Genomic DNA, 19025 nt, shown 5'->3' on the forward strand with positions numbered 1-19025 from the left:
GGGCTGGTGATTCAGTATGAGTGTCCGGTGAACTGAATGTCAGGTAAGACGTTATGTATATGTAAGGTAGTGACTGGAATAAGTCACAAGGTGTCGCTGTTGAGCTGCATATATGTTGTAAATTTTAGCAATTTTGACCATTTGTCCTCTGCAGGACACCGTAGTTCAGATTTCTCGTTCGCGTGGGCGCCATCTTGGTTCAGTGTTTACTGTGATGTGCAAAGGTAAGCACTGTCAGTGGCGAACTGCATTGGTTTTGTTTAAAAATAAGTGTTCCACTGTGTAAAATAGCGGTTTGTCATTTAAGCCGAGCATATATTTTGTTTATTGAGAGGTTCATGTATTGTCTGATGAGAGTATGAGACAAAGATATACTTATCTTTCTTACTCTCATATAAAATATTTAGCTTTTATTAAATAGTTATCTGAATCTTACAACCAAAGTTTGTATAATAATACACAAGATTGGCTGTAGACCATTGTTAATCATTCAGAACACTGTGTAAAAATAACAAAAAACAAAAAGTGAATGAAAAGTGCATAAATATTTATTTTACGTGTTTGATGTGTGTGGCAGGGCGTGGTCTGCAGTGCCGCTGCAGGGGAGGTGGACCCACCTCAGCGGCATCTGCAATCACGCCTCTCAGGTGTAAAGTCTGTGCTCTCTCTGCTTTTTTTTTTTTTTTTTTTTTTTTTTTTTTGTGTATGTGTCGGGCTATGAGATGAAAAGCTACAGCCGGCTGTGTGGGTACAGCAACTATGTGTGAAAAGTGGTCCATAACGTAATGCTTCAAAGTGTGTTCATGCAAACATTGTCGGGTCTGCTTATGAACCTCTGCGCACAGCGTCTACAAATTGGGGCTGTACGAAGTCACCTCATCTTTACACAAAACTGTAAGCTGTCATCTGTGAGGCGCGAGCGGTGTTTGGTTTTACCATAGTTCATGGTGGAGAATGGCTGCTCTGCTGAGTTTTGCTCTCTGTAGCCGTTTGAATGGCAAACTATACTGATTAGCGGCGGCATAGGCACACTTAAAATTTCTTCAGAAATTTTCGCTTTCTAGTTTATTATTATTATTATTATTATTTCCACCGCACTGAAGAAGTCCTGGTGACCAGTTTTGCAAATTTGTATCTCATTTCCTTAAGCTTTTCATATATTTTTGCTTATCAAATGTCCAGAAATAGCGGTAAAATGCATCAAATTCAAAGGATGCACCATTTTGCAATTTCATTTATCCAGTATTATAAAAATATCAAAAAGACCAGCTGTACTTACTCCAAGTTCAAAACCGGACTTCAACACTTAGAAATTAAAACCAAGACAAAGATTGTTCCTGGAGGAAAAATAAAGTTGAAGTTTACTTGTGGCTTATTTTGTTGAGTGTGACATCCCGGGGGAATGCTGGGAGCAATAAGCACCCCAACAAAAATGAAAATCTTCAAAGACTTTTCAGTTCAACCCAGGTCAGTAGGGCAGAAAAAAAGGGGGAAACGGGACCTCCTTCGGTTAACCACCAATACATCAGCCTCCATGACTGCACAACACAGGCCATAATAGCCTTTAAAGGGATGACATCATGAACACGGCAATGGAACAAACCACCTCACCATCCCACCGAGTGTGAGATGTCAGACGGGCTGCACGCTAAATCGTTTTTTCATGCACAAAAAGAGACAGAATGTGGGGTTTTTAAGGAGGGATGGGGGTGGATGAAAAAGGAAAAATTCCAGGAAGTGTTGGCTAATACCAGAGACCTGGATTAGAGAGAAGAGAGGGGAAGTGTTTCTCTGCATGTGCGCCTCCTTAAAAATTCCGCGAGGGACTGAGGGAGAGGTAACATTTCATAAACAAGAGACAGAATATAAGGAAAACTGAGAAAATAAAAATAAAGAACACAAGGAAACCTGTTAAAAGCTCACCGGTGTATCATGACTGTAGGTGGTTGCAGCCGGTGTGTACGCACACTTGTGAACAAAACTATTCAATCATACACAATCATTCAGGCTTTCTGGCATATGTGTGTGTGCACGTACATACCAAGAGATGCAGTCATGACGGTGACACTCTCAGAAGTTGTCCTCCTGTTTGTAGGTTTCCTGTTTACCCCCAAACTTCCAGGATCTCCCCTTCCTGTTCCAAAAACCTCTATCTCTTTCTACTACGCTCTGCCTCACTGTGTGAATGAAAGCCTCCCTGTGACCAAGAATCTCCTCCTCTCTCTCTCTCTCTCTCCCTTTTTTCACTTCTGTATGCAACAAAGCAATGTGAACTCAACTCACTGGAGGTTTCTTGTGTGTGTGTGTGTGTTCAGGGGCTGGATAGTTTCGCTGCCATGCCCAATTCCTTTCGTATCCCAGATGGAAAAATGAGCTCCCCTGTTTGTTCCTGGCGTGTTGTGACTCCGCACAACTTCTGGGTTTGTATGAAGGGAGGGACAGAAAAGAGAGGGAGGAAGAAAGAAGAGGTAGGGAATCCCCCCCGCCCTCCCAACCCCCCACTCCCTCCCTCTTACTGACCACTGAGCATTGTTCCTGCTCAGCTACTGTGAGCACTTTCCCCCAATCAGAGTGGATACCAGAGGGGTCAGAGGTCACTTGTGGCCTTTTATGGACCATAGAGAGAGAGGAGGAGGTGGTGGGGTTTGAAGACTTTCTATGAGCTCTCTGTCAGGGCATGTGTGTCCACTCCCACCATCTGCTCACTACAAATGCAAAGGAAAAGGCATGCAGACACACTGACAGCGTCTCCTGCCATGTGTCTAATCTTAGCACCTCGTAAATTACACCATAAAGCTCCTGATGAATTGAATTGTGTTTACTTTTGCTTGAAATGAAGCATGCGCTGCATGCCTGGTTTTGACAGGAAATGAGATGGAATGGATTTTAGTTTTATCTTCATTGTTTGTTTTTTCTTTTTCCTTTTTTATTTGTAAAATGCATGCTAGTTTTACTGCTCAATTTGCTATACACTGCTGTAACATTTACAGAGATGAAGTTGACTTGAATTGCTGACTTCAGTTATTCATCTACACACGCCTTAAACAGCATCAAAAAGAGTTATCGAGTGTTGCATTAGCTCAGGCATGCTGCATAGTCACTCAAGCTCAGCTTGCAAGCCACTTTGAAACCCACCTCCAGCTGCTTTTTGGTGTTAATGATTTAATCTTTGTCATATCTCTTATCAGTGATGACTGCTCTGTTTTGTAATGGGATCTTGCTGTTGCTCTCCATGTGGAAGAATGTGGAGTTTTATGGCCAAATATAAATTACTTCAAATGAGAAAACAGTCTTCTTTTGACTATCAGACTCCAAGCTGAGATGCACTGGGACACCCCAAGTGTGACAAACTAAGCAAAGTACTTTAGTTGCTTTGTATATCCATCTTGTATATAATCGTAACTTCTATGAGACACATGTGTAGTGAGTGAAATTATCACATTATTCATTATGCAAGCTATTTTGCATGACACTGTGCATACTACAGGCAACTTTCAGTCTTTTGTTGACATCTGGATCATTATACTGCATGTCTACACAATGACCGTTGAAATATTTAGCTAAAGACCCTTTAGCTCACTCCTATTCACTAAGCACAACAAAAAGCAACCGTTTGAAGAGGTCGTGCTCCCCTCTGTGCTATACCCTCTGACTTGCTCCCGACCTTTCACCCCTGAGGTTCAGAAAGTCAAGTGTCTATCTGAGCAAACCATCTGACTCTGTTAAACCTCAGCTCGTAACTACATCTACATTCCTTGGCTAAAGCCTGCTTCCGCTGGCTGAGACCTTCTGTATATATATCAGTGTTTATTTTGATTCATACAAAAGTACACACAGAAATTATCATTACATAACACTTGAATTTGAGCTTGCCATCACGAGGATATGAAAGTACACAAGTGCAGAAACCGCAGCAGAGTTCATCTTTAGGTTGATGATTGCCTGGTACTGTAATGTTGGTTTCCCAAAGGCTTAGATGTGAGTCTGCTATCCATTTTAAAAATCTTAGTGTTGTTACTAAACAGCCTTAAAGCATATAGCATGTGTGGGGTATCTCTGTTTTGGTAAGAAATCTCTGTAGGCACTCATATAGTAGCATATACGCAATGCATTGACTGGTTAAAACACTTTTTATAACAACATCCCATATGTTATATGCAATGTTTGAATAATTACCACCTAACTCTGAAATCAACCCTAGTTCTATCATGTGTTTTACCCTACTATCATTTCTGGGTATGGTCCCCAACTTTATAGTTTTGGTTCAGCTTTATGATGCAGCAGCTCTTCTCTTTTGGCTATTTACCTTTAAGAAATAAACAATATGTTGTTTTCTGCTTTATATTATACTTTTAGATTTGGCTTTTGTGCTACTAGGGTGCTAGTAAATGCATTAAGTGTAACTGGCAAATTCTGTGACTGCTTTACCTGTTTCACATGTTTTTTTTGTTTTACATTTTTTGTCTTTTCTTTATTAGGAAATGAGAAACACTATAGTTAGATCATTTTTATGGTTAGATAAGACTTTCAAGTTCATATTCTGGTTTATTATCTGTCTAACTCTATATTGCCTATGTGTAGCTGCTTTTTATCTTTGCATACTTTTGCTCAAGTGCTAACTGCCCTCTAACTCCAGAGATATAGAATGAGTAATAGCATCTCACTAAACTCTTGGCAAAGAAGCAAAAGACAATTCCCCCTAATTTATATTTATTTAAATAAAAAGAACTTTCACATGTTAGTTTAATAAACTCAGTTTTCCTTTTAGACTCAAATTAGAGTAGACTTTAAAAAAGTCTATCAAATTCACTGGAATACTAAAATGTACACTATAATTCTACGAGCTTCATAAAAATACCAGCACATATGACACACCAGGATCTGTTGTGAATTAGGGCTGCCACGATTAGTCGACTAGTCACGATTACGTCGACTATCAAAATCGTCGACGACTGATTTAATAGTCGACGCGTCATTTGAAGCTTTGTAAGATCCCAAAAGCAGGAATAAGTAGCAGGATTTAAGAGTGTAATAACGGACTGAAACAGAAGATGGCAGCACTGCATGTACAAGGATGCCAGCTGCCGTTAAACCCCGAAGAAGAAGAAACTGTGTCCCAGAATTCATAGCGCGGCCCAGCGCAGTTGTCAACAATGGCGGAAGCTAGTTAGTTTTAATATTACTCTTATTATTCTTTCTGGGTCACAAAATAAACGTTTAACATATTTTCAGGCGAGAATGTAGCTGTGTAAACCTCAAATATCTGCTCAGTTTATCAAGACACCACATATTTTCAAAAGCGCTCCGACGTTTTCGGAGGCGTCTGTTACCCACTAGCTCGATAGCTAGCCGGGGGCCATGAGAGCACCGGACTCCCGGCAGATCGTTTTCAAACCCACCGCCCTACTCAGGTTAAACATATACAAGTCACTTAGATAACTTAAAAATGTTATTGTTTGGCTTTTTTCAGTATTTTATTTGTTCCTGAGTAAATCGGCTGAGTTTATTAAACTCCACCGAAACAATCTGCACATTTAATTAGAATTCAATTAACTATCATCTTGTCTTTATTTTTAGTTAGCACAGACCTTAAACACTTAAAGCTGTAAGCTAATGATAGTTATATAAGAGCAGATGCTGCTGGTGCAATAAGCTGTACTTTTACGTTCAATGGATGATGATCTGATTAGTCGACTAATCGCAAAAATAATCGGTGACTAGTCGACTATCAAAATAATCGTTTGTGGCAGCCCTATTGTGAATACCTCGGTAGTCGTTACTGGAGCGTTAGTGTGTCTGACTGGGTGCGCCGTTGTTTTTTAGCTGCCTGATGCTGTCCACAGCAGTAGCCTAAGGTCAGACTGTGATTACAATAATGACTGTAAACATTAAAAAAATATTTCAAATGTGGTACGTCACTGTTTTGTCCAGACAAGGCAAACTGTTTCCCAGACTGCAGTTTAATTTTAAGTTGGGGAACAGGAAACTGTTGTCTGATCCCCGAGCGAAAGATATTTGGTGTTGTTTGTTAATTCATCCATGCAGTAAAGAAAAAAAAGCCTTTTTTTACATAACTGATGATTACTCTTTCAGCAGCTATTACTCCATCCTGCTGCCGCTTTGCTTTGAAAAACGTGTTTACAATAAACAGGCAGACCCGCTGTTTCAAAGCTCAAACTAATCTGCCTGCAATACAATGCAAAATGCCACCATAAATATCACTTTAATTACTATCTCTATAATAGGATATCACCATTGCAACCAGTGTTCCAAACCGCCTCTGCCATTGCCATCAGCACAAGAACTGTGCACCAGGAGCTTCACAGCATAGTTTTGAATAGCAGAGCAACTCCTGTACATAGGGATGGGTATCGTTTAGGTTTTATCCGATACCGGTGCCAAATCGGTACTTTTGAAACGGTGCCGGTGCTCGAACCGGTGCTTAAAGAATGGAGAACGCAAACTTTGTCCAAAAACCTCCCATGTTCAGCTGTTTTGTTGTTTTTTTTTTGTAAAAAGATAACAATGTTAGCCTTTTCTGCAGCTATGGGGCATATATGGTATCACTCTTGGCTGGAAGCAGTGCTTAAACAATGGAAAAAAAAAAACACAAACTTTGTCCAAAAACCTCTCATGTTCAGCTGTTTCCCACTTTTTCTTTGGTCATTTTAGCCTTTTTGTCCAGGGTGAAAGGAGTATCTGCCATCAAACAAGAGGACAGCCGCATGTAGCTATGATGATGTTTGCTAGTTCACCTTACATGCATTAATGTAATAACGTGGTTAGCCTACTCAACGTAAATTACACACGAACAACATTTAGCTACTCACGCAGAGAAGAACGGCTGCTGCCATCATCATCCTCATCATTTCTGCTACACTGGCAGGGCTAGGGGCCAGGACTCTATTCTTCGGGTTTTTGGGGGATGTTGCTCCGGGTCCGATAACTGGCAACCCACCCAACGTGCACAGTGTGAGGTCTCGCAGCAAGCTATCAAATACGGCGCATTTCTCGGCTTTTAAAAAAAACGCTATGCGTCGCCAGGTGTTTCATCAGTTTCGAGGTGTTACCTCCTTTGACAGTATCACAGTATCAGCTTAAAGCACTTGTTGCAGGCTGCTGAGTTTGCATATTTTGCTGTGAAGTACAACCAGACTTTTGACCGCTTCGCCTTGGACATTTTTAATCTGTAGCTCTGCTCTAACTGAACGTACGTACCTGGCCCCGCCTACTATCCTGGGAAACGTAAAATGATTGGCTAGAAGTGTATCACAGCTCAGGAAAAAAAAGCACCGAAATAAAGCACCGAAATGTGCGCTGCTTTTCGGTCTGGTTACTACCGTTTATGTCAGAACCGGTGCCATCATGGCACCGGACACCGGTACCCATCCCTACCTGTACATATAATGTGCGATTGGCCTTGAGACAACATCACCATGTTGCCTTAGTATGATTAAATGCTCATTTTTACTCATTTCTGACAGCACAATAAACTCCTCCAGCAGCTATGTGGTACGCACCTTCTTAAGCAGGATGTCCCAACAACAAAAGACCCTCCCCTCTCCCCCTGTCCCCTCCCAGAACAGGACATGAGTGGACATCCTGCCAGCAGTGGTCTCTTCCTCTGTTACCGAGAAACTATTATTAGCGGATATCCAGCATCAGCTGTCCTGCATGACAAGATATCGAAATCCTTTTGGTTTACCGTAAATAATATAAAGACATAGATGAAAATAATGAAGACAAAGGTCTAGAAATCAGGCATATATCTACCCTGACCACACACAAATGACCAAAAACAAAAGCCATGCCAGCATATGCAGCTAATAGCAACAAAGCATAGGTTAGGTATGTGTATGAGTGTGTGTTTTTGGTATCCTATGCCAGAAGGACATTCCAGCCAACTCTTGAACCCTGTCCAACAGCAATCAGGAGCTCAAGTGTTTGGATTGAGTGCTTTTGTCAGTAACACACTCATCTATGTTTTTGGTCTCTCACACACTCCTGGCAAAATGTACCTTGTGTCAAGCTGTGTTGGTCAAACTGCCTGCCTGTCCTGAGCTGGGAAAACTCTGAGAAATGTTTCACTGGAAAGAGAAGGAGAACACTGATAAGACTTGCTAATGCGAACACACCCACGAGCACAAGTGTTCATTCTGACATGATCTCTTACCATAAGGCGTTGGAGGAGACACTGGGAAGGCAGGAGTGGGAGGGACGATGTCAGAGCTAACTGTCCGTCCTTGATAGTCCACACTGTTGTATTTATAGAGATGTCCGTGCTATTTAAAAAGAAAGAAGTAAGAAAGAGGTATGAAAAAGGGGAGACAAGTAAAAAGCCCATTTTTCCCCACAAAGTCTTAAAAGATGACAAGACACACACACAAGCAGACATCAGTCTTGTGATCTGTGTGTGGCTGCAGCCTGTGTTTTGGTGTAAACACTTGGGCCATTCATTCCACCCAGCTGTAAGACTGAGTGCAAAACTAAAAGACTGATAATAATAATAAAAATAAGAGCAAAGACAAAGAAACATCAACATTAAGATGTAGACATTGTTTCACAATCAGGATCTCTTTATCTCCTTCTCTGTAACAAAATTGAAAGTGCTACATCTAGTAAAGCCCTGTCCACACAAACATGGGTAATTTGGCCGTTCACTAGTGACGAATGAAACACGTACTTTTGGAAAGAGGGCATTCATGCATTTTATGCGGTTGCCAGCATGTAGCATAACAACCACAGCCACTGGAATAACCCCAGACGTGCTTGTAAAAGAATGGGTCGAGTTTGACTACTGATTGGGCATATGCCTTGCATTCAGAAGGAGACACATTGACTACTTTTACTCAGGCATGCATTTTAAAATTTATAGCATGTTTCTAGGGTGATTACTTCAAAGAATGTAGCTTTTTGAAAGCAGATGATTATGCATGATCCAATGCAATGTTAGCTTTATAGCCAATTTGCTCATGCTTTTAGCTTACCCCTGCTTGATTTTGTGACCTACTGTATTAGATTTGCTGATTCTCTAGCACTGCTAATATTTTCTTTGCATTGTTTCAAATTAGCTGATGATGATTTGCTGCTTTTTGCTTAGTTCCATTGGTGATATTTTAGCTTTGCATATTCCATTTATAGTAATGTGCAAAGCTAACGTGATGTTACCTTTGTGTCACACTAGCTAATGCTATAGCTCAAATATTTTAGCTCTATTCTTGATAGTTTATCTGTTTCATTTAATGCTACATTTCTAATAACCCACTTACCATAGCTTACATCTCATTTCAGATTAAGCTTCTTAACTGAGGCTAGATCGTTGGCAGGTTTGCTGTGTTGTTATTTTATGTGTTATTTTATGTATTAAGGTTTAAATAAAATTGTTTTTACAGATATATCCCAGTATGTAGTATATATTTTACTAAAATGAAACCTAAAAAGTGTGTTTACCTGAGAGGGCAAGGAAGGACTGTAGCCTGGGGAACTCCTTAGGCTCTGATGTCCACCCTCTCTCCATACTGGACTATGATGACCAGCGTAATCTGTAACATCAGTGACCTGCTTCTGTTGTATCCAACCTGATTGGAAAGCAAAGTGATAACGAGGGTTGAGGTTGGGGAGGGCAGTGGTGTGTGAGGAAGAAAGGGAGAGAACAGACAGTCAGTCAGATTATGATCTGAAATGCAGTCAACCACAGATTCAAATTCAGTCATTCCTTTTTCTTCTCCATTGCATATGCTTAAAGTTTTGTCTAATCTAATACAAACAACACTGAACAGTAGTTGGACTTTATTCTGACCGGTTGCAAATTAAGAAAGAAAAGCTGATGACGGTGATTCCTCTTTGACGTGTTGCCTCTGACAAAAAGCTTCTATTAGTATACATGTATCAACAAAGCAGGGAGACTATCACAAGGGCAGAGCTTATATGACTAAGCAAGACTTCACTGTGACCAGATGGTGGAACATCGGGGCGGCTTCTCTGGAAACCATCTGCTGAAACAATCAGTTGTTCTCTTTTCAAATATGAGTGGATAGCCCCCTGAGCTGGATCTTATCTAACATCAGAAATACTTAAATGATCTTTCTCAATAAGTACAACATTTGTTGTATGGAATTATGAAGAGAGTATAGTTGATAGCTAAAGATTCAAAAAGAACCAAAAGTCAACCAATTGATAAGGAAGTATGAGATAACTACAATATTACTGTAACTTAAATCATCCTAAGAGCCTGCAACAGTTAGCTTAGTATTGGCCTCGCTGAGTGCACACAGCTTAGAAAAACAACTAGATACGTCCTGAGCTGACTAACCAAATGTAGACTGTATGAAGCCTCTCACCATCGGCTTATTGCTTAGCGCATTCCCCTTTCCTTATGGTTAACCTTGCAGTTCCAGAAATCACATCACTTTAAGAAACAACAACATCCAACCTACGCACATCTGGATGGAGCAAAAAGGCAGCACTGCTTGGTTCTTTCAATGAACAGCTTTAAAGTCTTACAAAGTATTAGTCTTGCAAAACCTGATCTAACTCCACAGCTTTGTTCACAATGGTAGCGCTTGCCTCCCCATGTGCAAAACTCATCAGCAACCCACGCCACCAACCAACCATTCACTAGGTTCTTCTCTCATGTGTTGTAATAGAGGATTGTATCCCTGTTTTGGGGTTTTTAAATAAAATATTATAACTATAAATCAGTTACCCAAATTTGTTGACAGATATTTAAAGTCAAAGTGGTAGTGCCACAAACTGACATTCATGGAATGTCTACATTAAAGAACACAAAAAGTAAAAAAAAAAAAAAAGTAAGAAACAATTCCCGAGTTGCAAAAACAAAGCCAATGGTGATAGCTTCTGTCTTGACCTCTGCAAGCACTTTTCCTGATGAGTTTGTGGGCTCAGACACTCATTTGGGGTCTTTGTCCTAGTGAGTCAATTCCCATAGGTTCCCATATTAAAATGTATCACTTCGAAGCATTAAAAAGCATATCTACAGCTAAAGAAAGGGGGGACAGAAGGATCATGGTTGTTTTCACTGAAACAGGCACTGTTAAAGTTAAATTCTATAATTTGTATCTTTATATTTATATGTTTATGTTTACAGCACTGTCTGCAGCTTGCTAACATTGCTTAGTAACACTAGTACACACTGAGTACACTCCTTCCTCTCACCACAGCATGATCCCTTCTAGGTATGAATTACAGCAGTCAGAACACTGACACTGAGTCCAGAAATCAGGGTTTTATGCTGTGGAGATTACATCAGTAGATTACACACAGTTCTATATGTTTCAACCAAAGAAGAAAAATATTTTTACATGCAATTGTGACCACAAAGTAAAGGCGGATTTTTTTTAAAACTATACTTGGGCAAATATTTTGGGATTATTGTAAGTTATAAAACAGTCTTACTCAACAGCAATCACCAAAACCACACCATAACACAGCAACCACAGACTGATGTGAGTCACAATACAGATATACTGTACATGAGATCACCCTCAGTTGTGGATTCATGTATAAACAGTGACAAGGAACACTGTGAGCTCAGCTTTCACTGTGAGTATTCATCATCTCAGAATCACATGAAAGCAAAGCTAAAGTGGACCAACTGAAACTAATCCAGTTACTGTCTGTCACACACCGGCGGGGCTGCCGAGGGAGCAGTGTCGAGTATCACTTCGTGCCCACCGTGTTTGTGAGAGGGCTATTCTCTTCTGAAGATGATGAGAGGGAGAAGGACAGCAAAGTGTTGTGTCGCAACTTCAAAAGCATTCCTGATTGCTCACACGTTCCTACCTCGAAACATTTCCACAGTAATTAAGCAAGTGAAGTGTTAGTTACAGATCAACCTCCAGCCTACTGATACACTTCATCAGCTACAAACATACATTTTAAGAACTGATATGAACGATTTAGGAGCTGTCAACCTTGCAAGCGCTCAAGTGTTGGGGTGGTCTTACATGAACCACTGGTGGATGATAACATCACTTGTACACTTAAAACCCACTGACCACAGATGACTACCAACTCAGTGGTTGGCTGGTAAATGCATTGAATTCTTTCCCATTCAGATTGCAAGTAATTGCGGCAACCATCTGCTCATATAGCGGTTGAGGGTGTTGCACGTTCAACCTCTGTGCAACCACTTTCAATTGCATTACACAAAGATTTCAGAGTTAAGCATGCCAGATATAAACAAGCCAATCAAAACTTACGCACCCATCAAGTAGTCTGCTGAGTTAACCTGTGGGGATAGGGCCACATCAAAGTCTGTAACTATTTAACGACAAGTAAATCAGTAAACCTTAGTCCTAAATCTGCAATAAGACTAAACTGTCTCCTGACAAATGTATAATATCTTAACTTTATCCAAGAGCATCTGACATTCCCGACTGAATTTTGATAAAATTAAATTATGAAAAAGGATTGTTTTGATTTCTTTCACTGGCAAGAAGTCGAGTATGTCTGTAACCACACATACCTTATTTATGTAACCTTTTATTTCTGCCTCTGTATATTTCCATTCAAAATAAGACAGACTGGAGGGCAAACACATCATTGCATAGCAAGCAGTGAGGGCCTGATTTTACACTGCTTACATAGCAAGAATATGTAAGGCTGTTTAATCAAATGCTTCCTCCTTCTCAGGAAATACACTTACAAACACACCTTCTGTAAGAAATGCAGATGTAGCTCACAACCAAAGAGTGCATCGGCACTGCAGGCAGGGTTATAAAAGCTTCCATGTGTTCAGACTGAACTGAGCTTAACGATATATAAAATACAAGTTTCATCTGTCCACAAGCAATTTTCACAGGTGTGGTAATGGTAAATGAACTGAATCTTATATAGCGCTTTTCTACTCAAAGCACTCTATACAACATGCCACATTCACCCAATCACACCCATTCACCCTTCTCTCTTTTCATACAACACGAACAAATGTGTATTGTATTTGCTACATCTGGCTTTTTAAAAATTGTTTTTATCCATCATTCTGACGTCCATCATTTGTCCTCTGATTGCCAAGAATCTTGAGAACAATTTTATAAAATGACCTATTCTGATCAGGTTAGATGTTAAAGTCAACACTGATGCTAATCAATATTTTTCACTTTTATAGTAGTATTCGCCACACTTCTATGTGTATAATAAGTGGAATTTCCATTTATTTGTTCACAGAATATATTAAACTTAATCTATGTTACTTGTTAAGCACCTTGGCATACCCTTGGTTTTTAAGTGTGCTTTATAAATAAAGTTTATCATTATTATTATTATTATTATTAATCCTTAGGGGAACATAGTTACAACTGTGTGGTGGTCTTTCACTCCAACACACAAATGTCGACCTCTAAAATGTCCCTCTGGTGTTGGAGATATCTCGGATATAAGAGAGGAATCGCTAAAATTTGAGGCTTCCCATTCATTGATGAATATATTACTTGTAATAGCTGATGTGCCATGCATTGTGTTTGCTTTTACCTGACTGATGAGTTCTTCCCTTGTTGCTGAGGCCATTGCTGTGTAGGGAAGCAGAGCGAGTTAAGGGGGAATAGCAGGTAGGAACAGGAACAAAGGTGGGATCCAAATCCAGAATCAGCTGATTGAGCTGCTCTATGGACTCATCAATGTCTGTGGATAAAGACGCTAGTTCGTCTTCTTGACAAGCTGACGTTTGTGTGGTATTAGCAGAGTGTATGTTCTGTGTTTTATCTATGATATGTGCATCATTCTCATGCACCAGCCCTCTCTGCACTGCTTCCCTGCTGCTGAGTCCTCGAGGTGGAGTGTCTGGAGCAGCCACAGATGCAGCCAGAGGTGGTGGCCTCCCTTTCTTTATCCTGCTCGACTTCCCATCCCCATCAACTGTAATGAAGTTATCACTGACAGCAGCCTTTTGTTGCTGCTGTACCCAGGAGTGCGTCAAGTACTCACTTTGGGCTAGATTCTGAGTTTTGGGCAGATTTTCGGACGAGAGGGAGCAAATACTACTTGAGTTCGGAATGTCTAGAGCAGGAACTGCACCACTATCTGCTTCATCCTCATCATCCAATATGTCAGTCTCCCTCTCGCTGGACGAAGCCTCTTCATTGATTGTGTGTCCCAATCCAGACTCATCTCTAGCTATCTCCTCCTTTCTTCCACTAGTTGAAGCCAGCTCAGTCATGACTTCCTGAAGACGCTGAGGAAGCTCAAAGTCCACCTCAGAGACCAGCTTCCCTGCTTGGGTGCACTTGTCCTGGTTGGCTTCTCTCTTCAGTCTGGCTCCAGTCAGCCCCTGTGAGGCAACAGACAAGCCAGAATCACTGCTGGCAGATGGAGCTCGGTCACTGCAACTACCACTGCAGGTAGTTAAAGGGAATGAAGCTCCTTCCTCACTACTCGTCTTCCTCTCTCTGCCACTCAAAACAATGTTTCCAGGGTCCAGGGCATGGGGGGGAGCTGTGGGTAGATGAAACAGAATTATACCATCAATTTTTTAAAGCAAAATAAAATAGAAAGTAATTTAGTCAGAGATAATATGGCATTCATATTTCTGACTGTTTTATGCCAATGGAGTTCTTAATGTTTAACTGCCATTACAGGAGAGTACAACAGACAACTGGCTAATTACCTCTTTTGAAGCAGATTTTTTTTTTCAAATTGCTAAACTGTATTACGTCAGCAGCACAATCAGAGGACACAGATGTGATATTTCAGCATAAAATGGTCAAAGCTGCACTCGGACAACTGTATTTAAAGCTGAAAACAGCACCTTGGAATTGAACATATTCCTGCTACCGGTGATTCTGTGCCTGCACAACTACTGTACATGACTCATTACGGCAGACACACTCCATGGAGATAACACAGAGCCCCATTGTGTTTGCTGGTAGATGCATGTGTCACACAAAGGACGTGTCTTTCATAGACGTCTACCTTGGGTCAGATACAACCGATAGCATGGTCACGCACACAGCTTTTCTATCCTTTAACTGGGTGTAGCAACAAGAGAATATATTTGTCTTCCTGCAATTCCTGCAATGATATAGCTTCAGAAATGGGACAAATTGCTATTTTTTTGTCATATACGGTGCTTAACAAATTCATTAGACCACCTGTCATAAAAACAACAAAAAACTAATATGTTAGAAATCCTGTGTAAAACTAATAATGACTGAATTCATGTTTTATACTTTGCTGAGAAGTCACAAATTAGGTAAGTAAGGTTCATTCAGGTAGCGCTTTTCACAACAAAAGAGTGCTTTGCAATACAGAATGAGTGTAATTCAGTGTAACAATCATTACTGGTAGTTTTATTTTAGCATTAAAAATATTATTTTGATTTAAGAGCTTATCCATGCTGGTGGATTAACCACTAAAGTATTTAATATAGCATCATATTAGATTTTCAATACTTTAAACATACTTTTATGTATAAAGTATTTATGGTTAGAACATAAAAGCAGTCTAATAAATTTGTTAAACACTGTATATCATATGACAGTAAGCTAGGTCTTTGACATTGTTATAGACCAAATGAAAATATCTGCACATTGTATCCGTGAAACACAGAAAACTAAACAGTGCTGTATAACTAAAAGAGCAAATTATCTTCCAAAACAGGGTGCTGCACTTCGACAGGACTGCCCTGTATAGTAAATACAACAATACGTACAGTGCATACCAGAGCTGTATGAAGATAGCCTCTTAAGTCCAGAGAGGCAATAAAACTCAAATACCAGACATGCATGGTAAACCCTCACAGCTGGTCTAATAGCTCTCTCACAGAGAGATGCACACAGTTTCCAAACATGCTGCATAACGCCACAATTTACAGAACTTCATCACTTTAATAGAAGTAAATAAATAAATAAATGAAGTCGAGCTTACTTTTTCGACTGCTAGGAGTAAACTTTCACTGGCCCCACTGCAGACTAGAAACAGGATGGAAATGCTTTGCTGAAGCCTAACCACCCGAGTCACAGAAAGAGGAAAACAGGAACAGATGACAAGCAGAATGGAAAGAGACACAGGGACGAGGGTAGAATGAAAAGGATGGAAGTGAAAGCAAAGTGAAAAAAGATTTAGGCTAGCTTCTCTTCTTCTTACAGTGTTTGTAGTCCTCACTGTCTCTCAGGCTGCCACAGGAAGACAAGCAAAGAACATTCTTTCTCTTAAGGTGCTAAGAGCTCTCCAGTGTCCCCCCTCCTACTCTCTCTTTCCCCTCTCTCATGTCATTCTTGCACTCAGTCCCTGCACTATGAATCCCCGCCTTTGCCGTCAACACGTAATTCGCTCTGCTTTGCCTCCTTTTTTTTGCCCTCCCCCCTGCATCCTGTCCAGGCTGCGACAGGTAGGCAGAGAGAGAGTGCACTCATGCATTTTTATGTCCAAAGGGGAAACTGGAGAGAAAGGAAACTGAAGGGTAGATCATTCACTAGACTTGCAATCACACACACACCACGCGCGCGCGCGCGCACACACACACACACACACACACACACACACACACACACACACACACACGAACACACACGAACACACAGGTGGAAAAGTGTGTACAACACACATATTGCACTTTCAAGGGAAAAAAACACACACACCAAAAAAACAAAAACAAAAAGCAAACAAAGCATAAGGACCTTGAGCTCTCCAAATATGGAGAGGGGAATGTAAACATGGAGGCGGGCTTTGGAGAGATTGTCTGGAAAAGGGGGATGGGGACACATTGGACAAATTGCAACCTGTAACTTGAACTTGAAGGTAGAAAGAGTGAGATAGGAGATTAGATAAAGGAGACAAGAGGAAGGGAGAAAGTACAAGAAGATGAGGAGATAAAGTGAGGAGGAGTGTGTGGGAGGGCAAAGCAGAACCGTCTGTGATTGAAAACAATGTTCTTGCAAGTGTCTGTGCGGCTAACTGGCATTGCACCTTCATTACGCTTATGTGTAACGTGTAATGCCTATTTGTTTGCATTCATGTGAGCGTGTGTCTATGTGTGTTTACATGCCGCTTGTAAAAGCTCTATCTAAATTACATGGCTGACCATGGGCAGGTTTAGCAAAACAGCTGGAACCGAAGCCTTAACCTTCCACTTACAAGTGATTGTTTCAGCTGTCTCGATTTTGAGGTCTTGTTTTGTATTGTTTATTTCCTGTGTGTGAACATTTATTCCACCTAATGTATAAAAAAAATTTTAAAAACCCACACCCGCCTCCAAAACACACAGCTCTGGTCTGGCTGCGCTCTCAAAGATTGGCGTTACACCCGTTCCCAGGAATGTCAAAGAGGCCACAACAGTTGTAAGCTGTCACACTGATGACCAGGCAATTACCCACAAGACTGGCCACAGCAATCTAAGGGTATTAACTACTACATAACAGCCAAAGGTACTGTAATGGAAAGGTTACCAAAAAAGCTACAAAACACACACAGATATATAAATATTTGACATATCATCACCTTGTAAAAAATTCTGGGATTGGACCTTAAATTCGAAAGATATGCTTGATGCAAATTTGCCAGGCGTGGTCTCTTCCATCTCCAGATTGCTTGGAAGAACTATGTTCCTTGGACCACTTTCTTAATTGCATTTTCAGCACAACCTTCAGACAGCAAACATCACCTTCTCTTTCAAATTGAGATAAATATTATTTAAAGGGTATCTCTGATATATTCCAGTAGTTTTCAGCAAATGTCAACAAAATACTTTTCTAGTCCATTTTTGATATCAACAAATCAGGGCACCATACATTGGTCCCTTGGGGAAAAGGCTCTTGGCAGGAATATGGCATACAGGGGGTCTCTATTTTGCAGAAGATTCAACTCACATGGTAGAGGCGCAGATAGCCATAAAAGGATTACAAGTACACAATTTAATAGTATGGGCTGTGTTAAAAGCTGGAGACGGAAAAGGATATAATATTGAAGGGGAGGTCATCGAAGTCAGAGAAGTTTTCTTTTAAAAAAGTAACAAGACAAAGTTACACCATTCCATTTGGATAAGCAAGGCCACCAGTCCTTGCCCAGTGAAATCTAACATTGGACATTACTTAAAAACAGATTAAATGAAAGTGATCACTTTTGTTTAACCTCAAACAGGATATTTTTATAAAGCTCCTGAGATACTTGCATACTGCTTTAAATTACTGTTAGTAGCTGTAATTGTGGCTGCAGTTGGCTGCTGTCGAGGGAAGCTGGCTTAACTCTGGCTGCATACAGAGCTACTGCAATCACTTTTTAAACCTCTGTCCTTCCCTAGTAGGCTACTTGAGCATTACTATAATGCTTGCTCTAGTAAAGGGTTATTTCACCAATTGTAAGCTTTTATTTTGCATTTGTTTTTCAACGCAAAAATATTCTTTACAGTCTTTGCTATTGCTATTGCTATTGGTGTGGCTGTATTTAGGAGGTAGAGCGGGTTATCTACTAATCAGAAGGTTGGTGGTTTGATCATTGGCTGCTCCAGTCTACCTGCCGAAGTGTCCCAAAGCAAAATACTGAATCCCAAAGAGCTCTCTGCTGTGTCCATTGGAGTGTGAACGCTCTACTTGGGTGTAGAAACAAGGGCTTGTACAAAGGTGTGTGAATGGGTGAATAATATAAATCACAAATTCTCACTGTGGACAAAGTTAACCCAGATATTTTTATGCTTTATACTGGTCTGCTTTATTTCACTAAAAGCCTTTGTGTGAACATGAGCACGATATAGAGGGATTATGTAATCCTAGATTTTGTAACATTGGACAGGGTGGCTGTAAAGCAGGTACTAAAGCTATCTGCCCATATGGAAATTGCATCTTTACTGGTTCACTACCTGCTTAGATGTGTGTAACGTTTTTTTTAAATGTATTTATTTTTACTTTTATTTTGCGACTATTTCTCTATCACAGACATAGCTTTATTGTTTTTTTCTTGTTGTATTTATATATACTATGTTAAAGCAGTGAAGACAAGCTAATCTATCTCCCAAAAGGGGTATTCAGATAAAATGTTATCCTGTTCAACCCTGGGTAATAATAAATTCAGAGGAA

General features: G+C 40.3%; 1 protein-coding gene across 5 annotated transcripts in view; it reads right to left on the bottom strand.

Annotated features, from left to right (window-relative positions):
- LOC146649432 (tensin-3-like) overlaps positions 1 to 19025 on the bottom strand; it is a 55172-nt gene that overhangs the window by 21718 nt on the left and 14429 nt on the right. For 4 of the 5 annotated variants that reach the window (XM_085387365.1, XM_085387363.1, XM_085387366.1 and 1 more), the window contains 4 exons: positions 13492 to 14451; positions 9451 to 9578; positions 8174 to 8282; positions 8019 to 8087 (listed from right to left, as the gene is read on the bottom strand). In XM_085387365.1, the coding sequence (XP_085243491.1) occupies positions 8019 to 8087; positions 8174 to 8282; positions 9451 to 9578; positions 13492 to 14451 (1266 nt within the window). The remainder of the gene's footprint in view (positions 1 to 8018; positions 8088 to 8173; positions 8283 to 9450; positions 9579 to 13491; positions 14452 to 19025) is intronic. The other variant, XM_085387364.1, reaches the window with a different exon arrangement.

The sequence above is a fragment of the Rhamphochromis longiceps genome, linkage group LG17 (genome assembly GCF_057381845.1).
Source record: "Rhamphochromis longiceps isolate RC_006_pf linkage group LG17, R_longiceps_female_GT1.1, whole genome shotgun sequence".
Classification (NCBI taxonomy): domain Eukaryota; kingdom Metazoa; phylum Chordata; class Actinopteri; order Cichliformes; family Cichlidae; genus Rhamphochromis; species Rhamphochromis longiceps.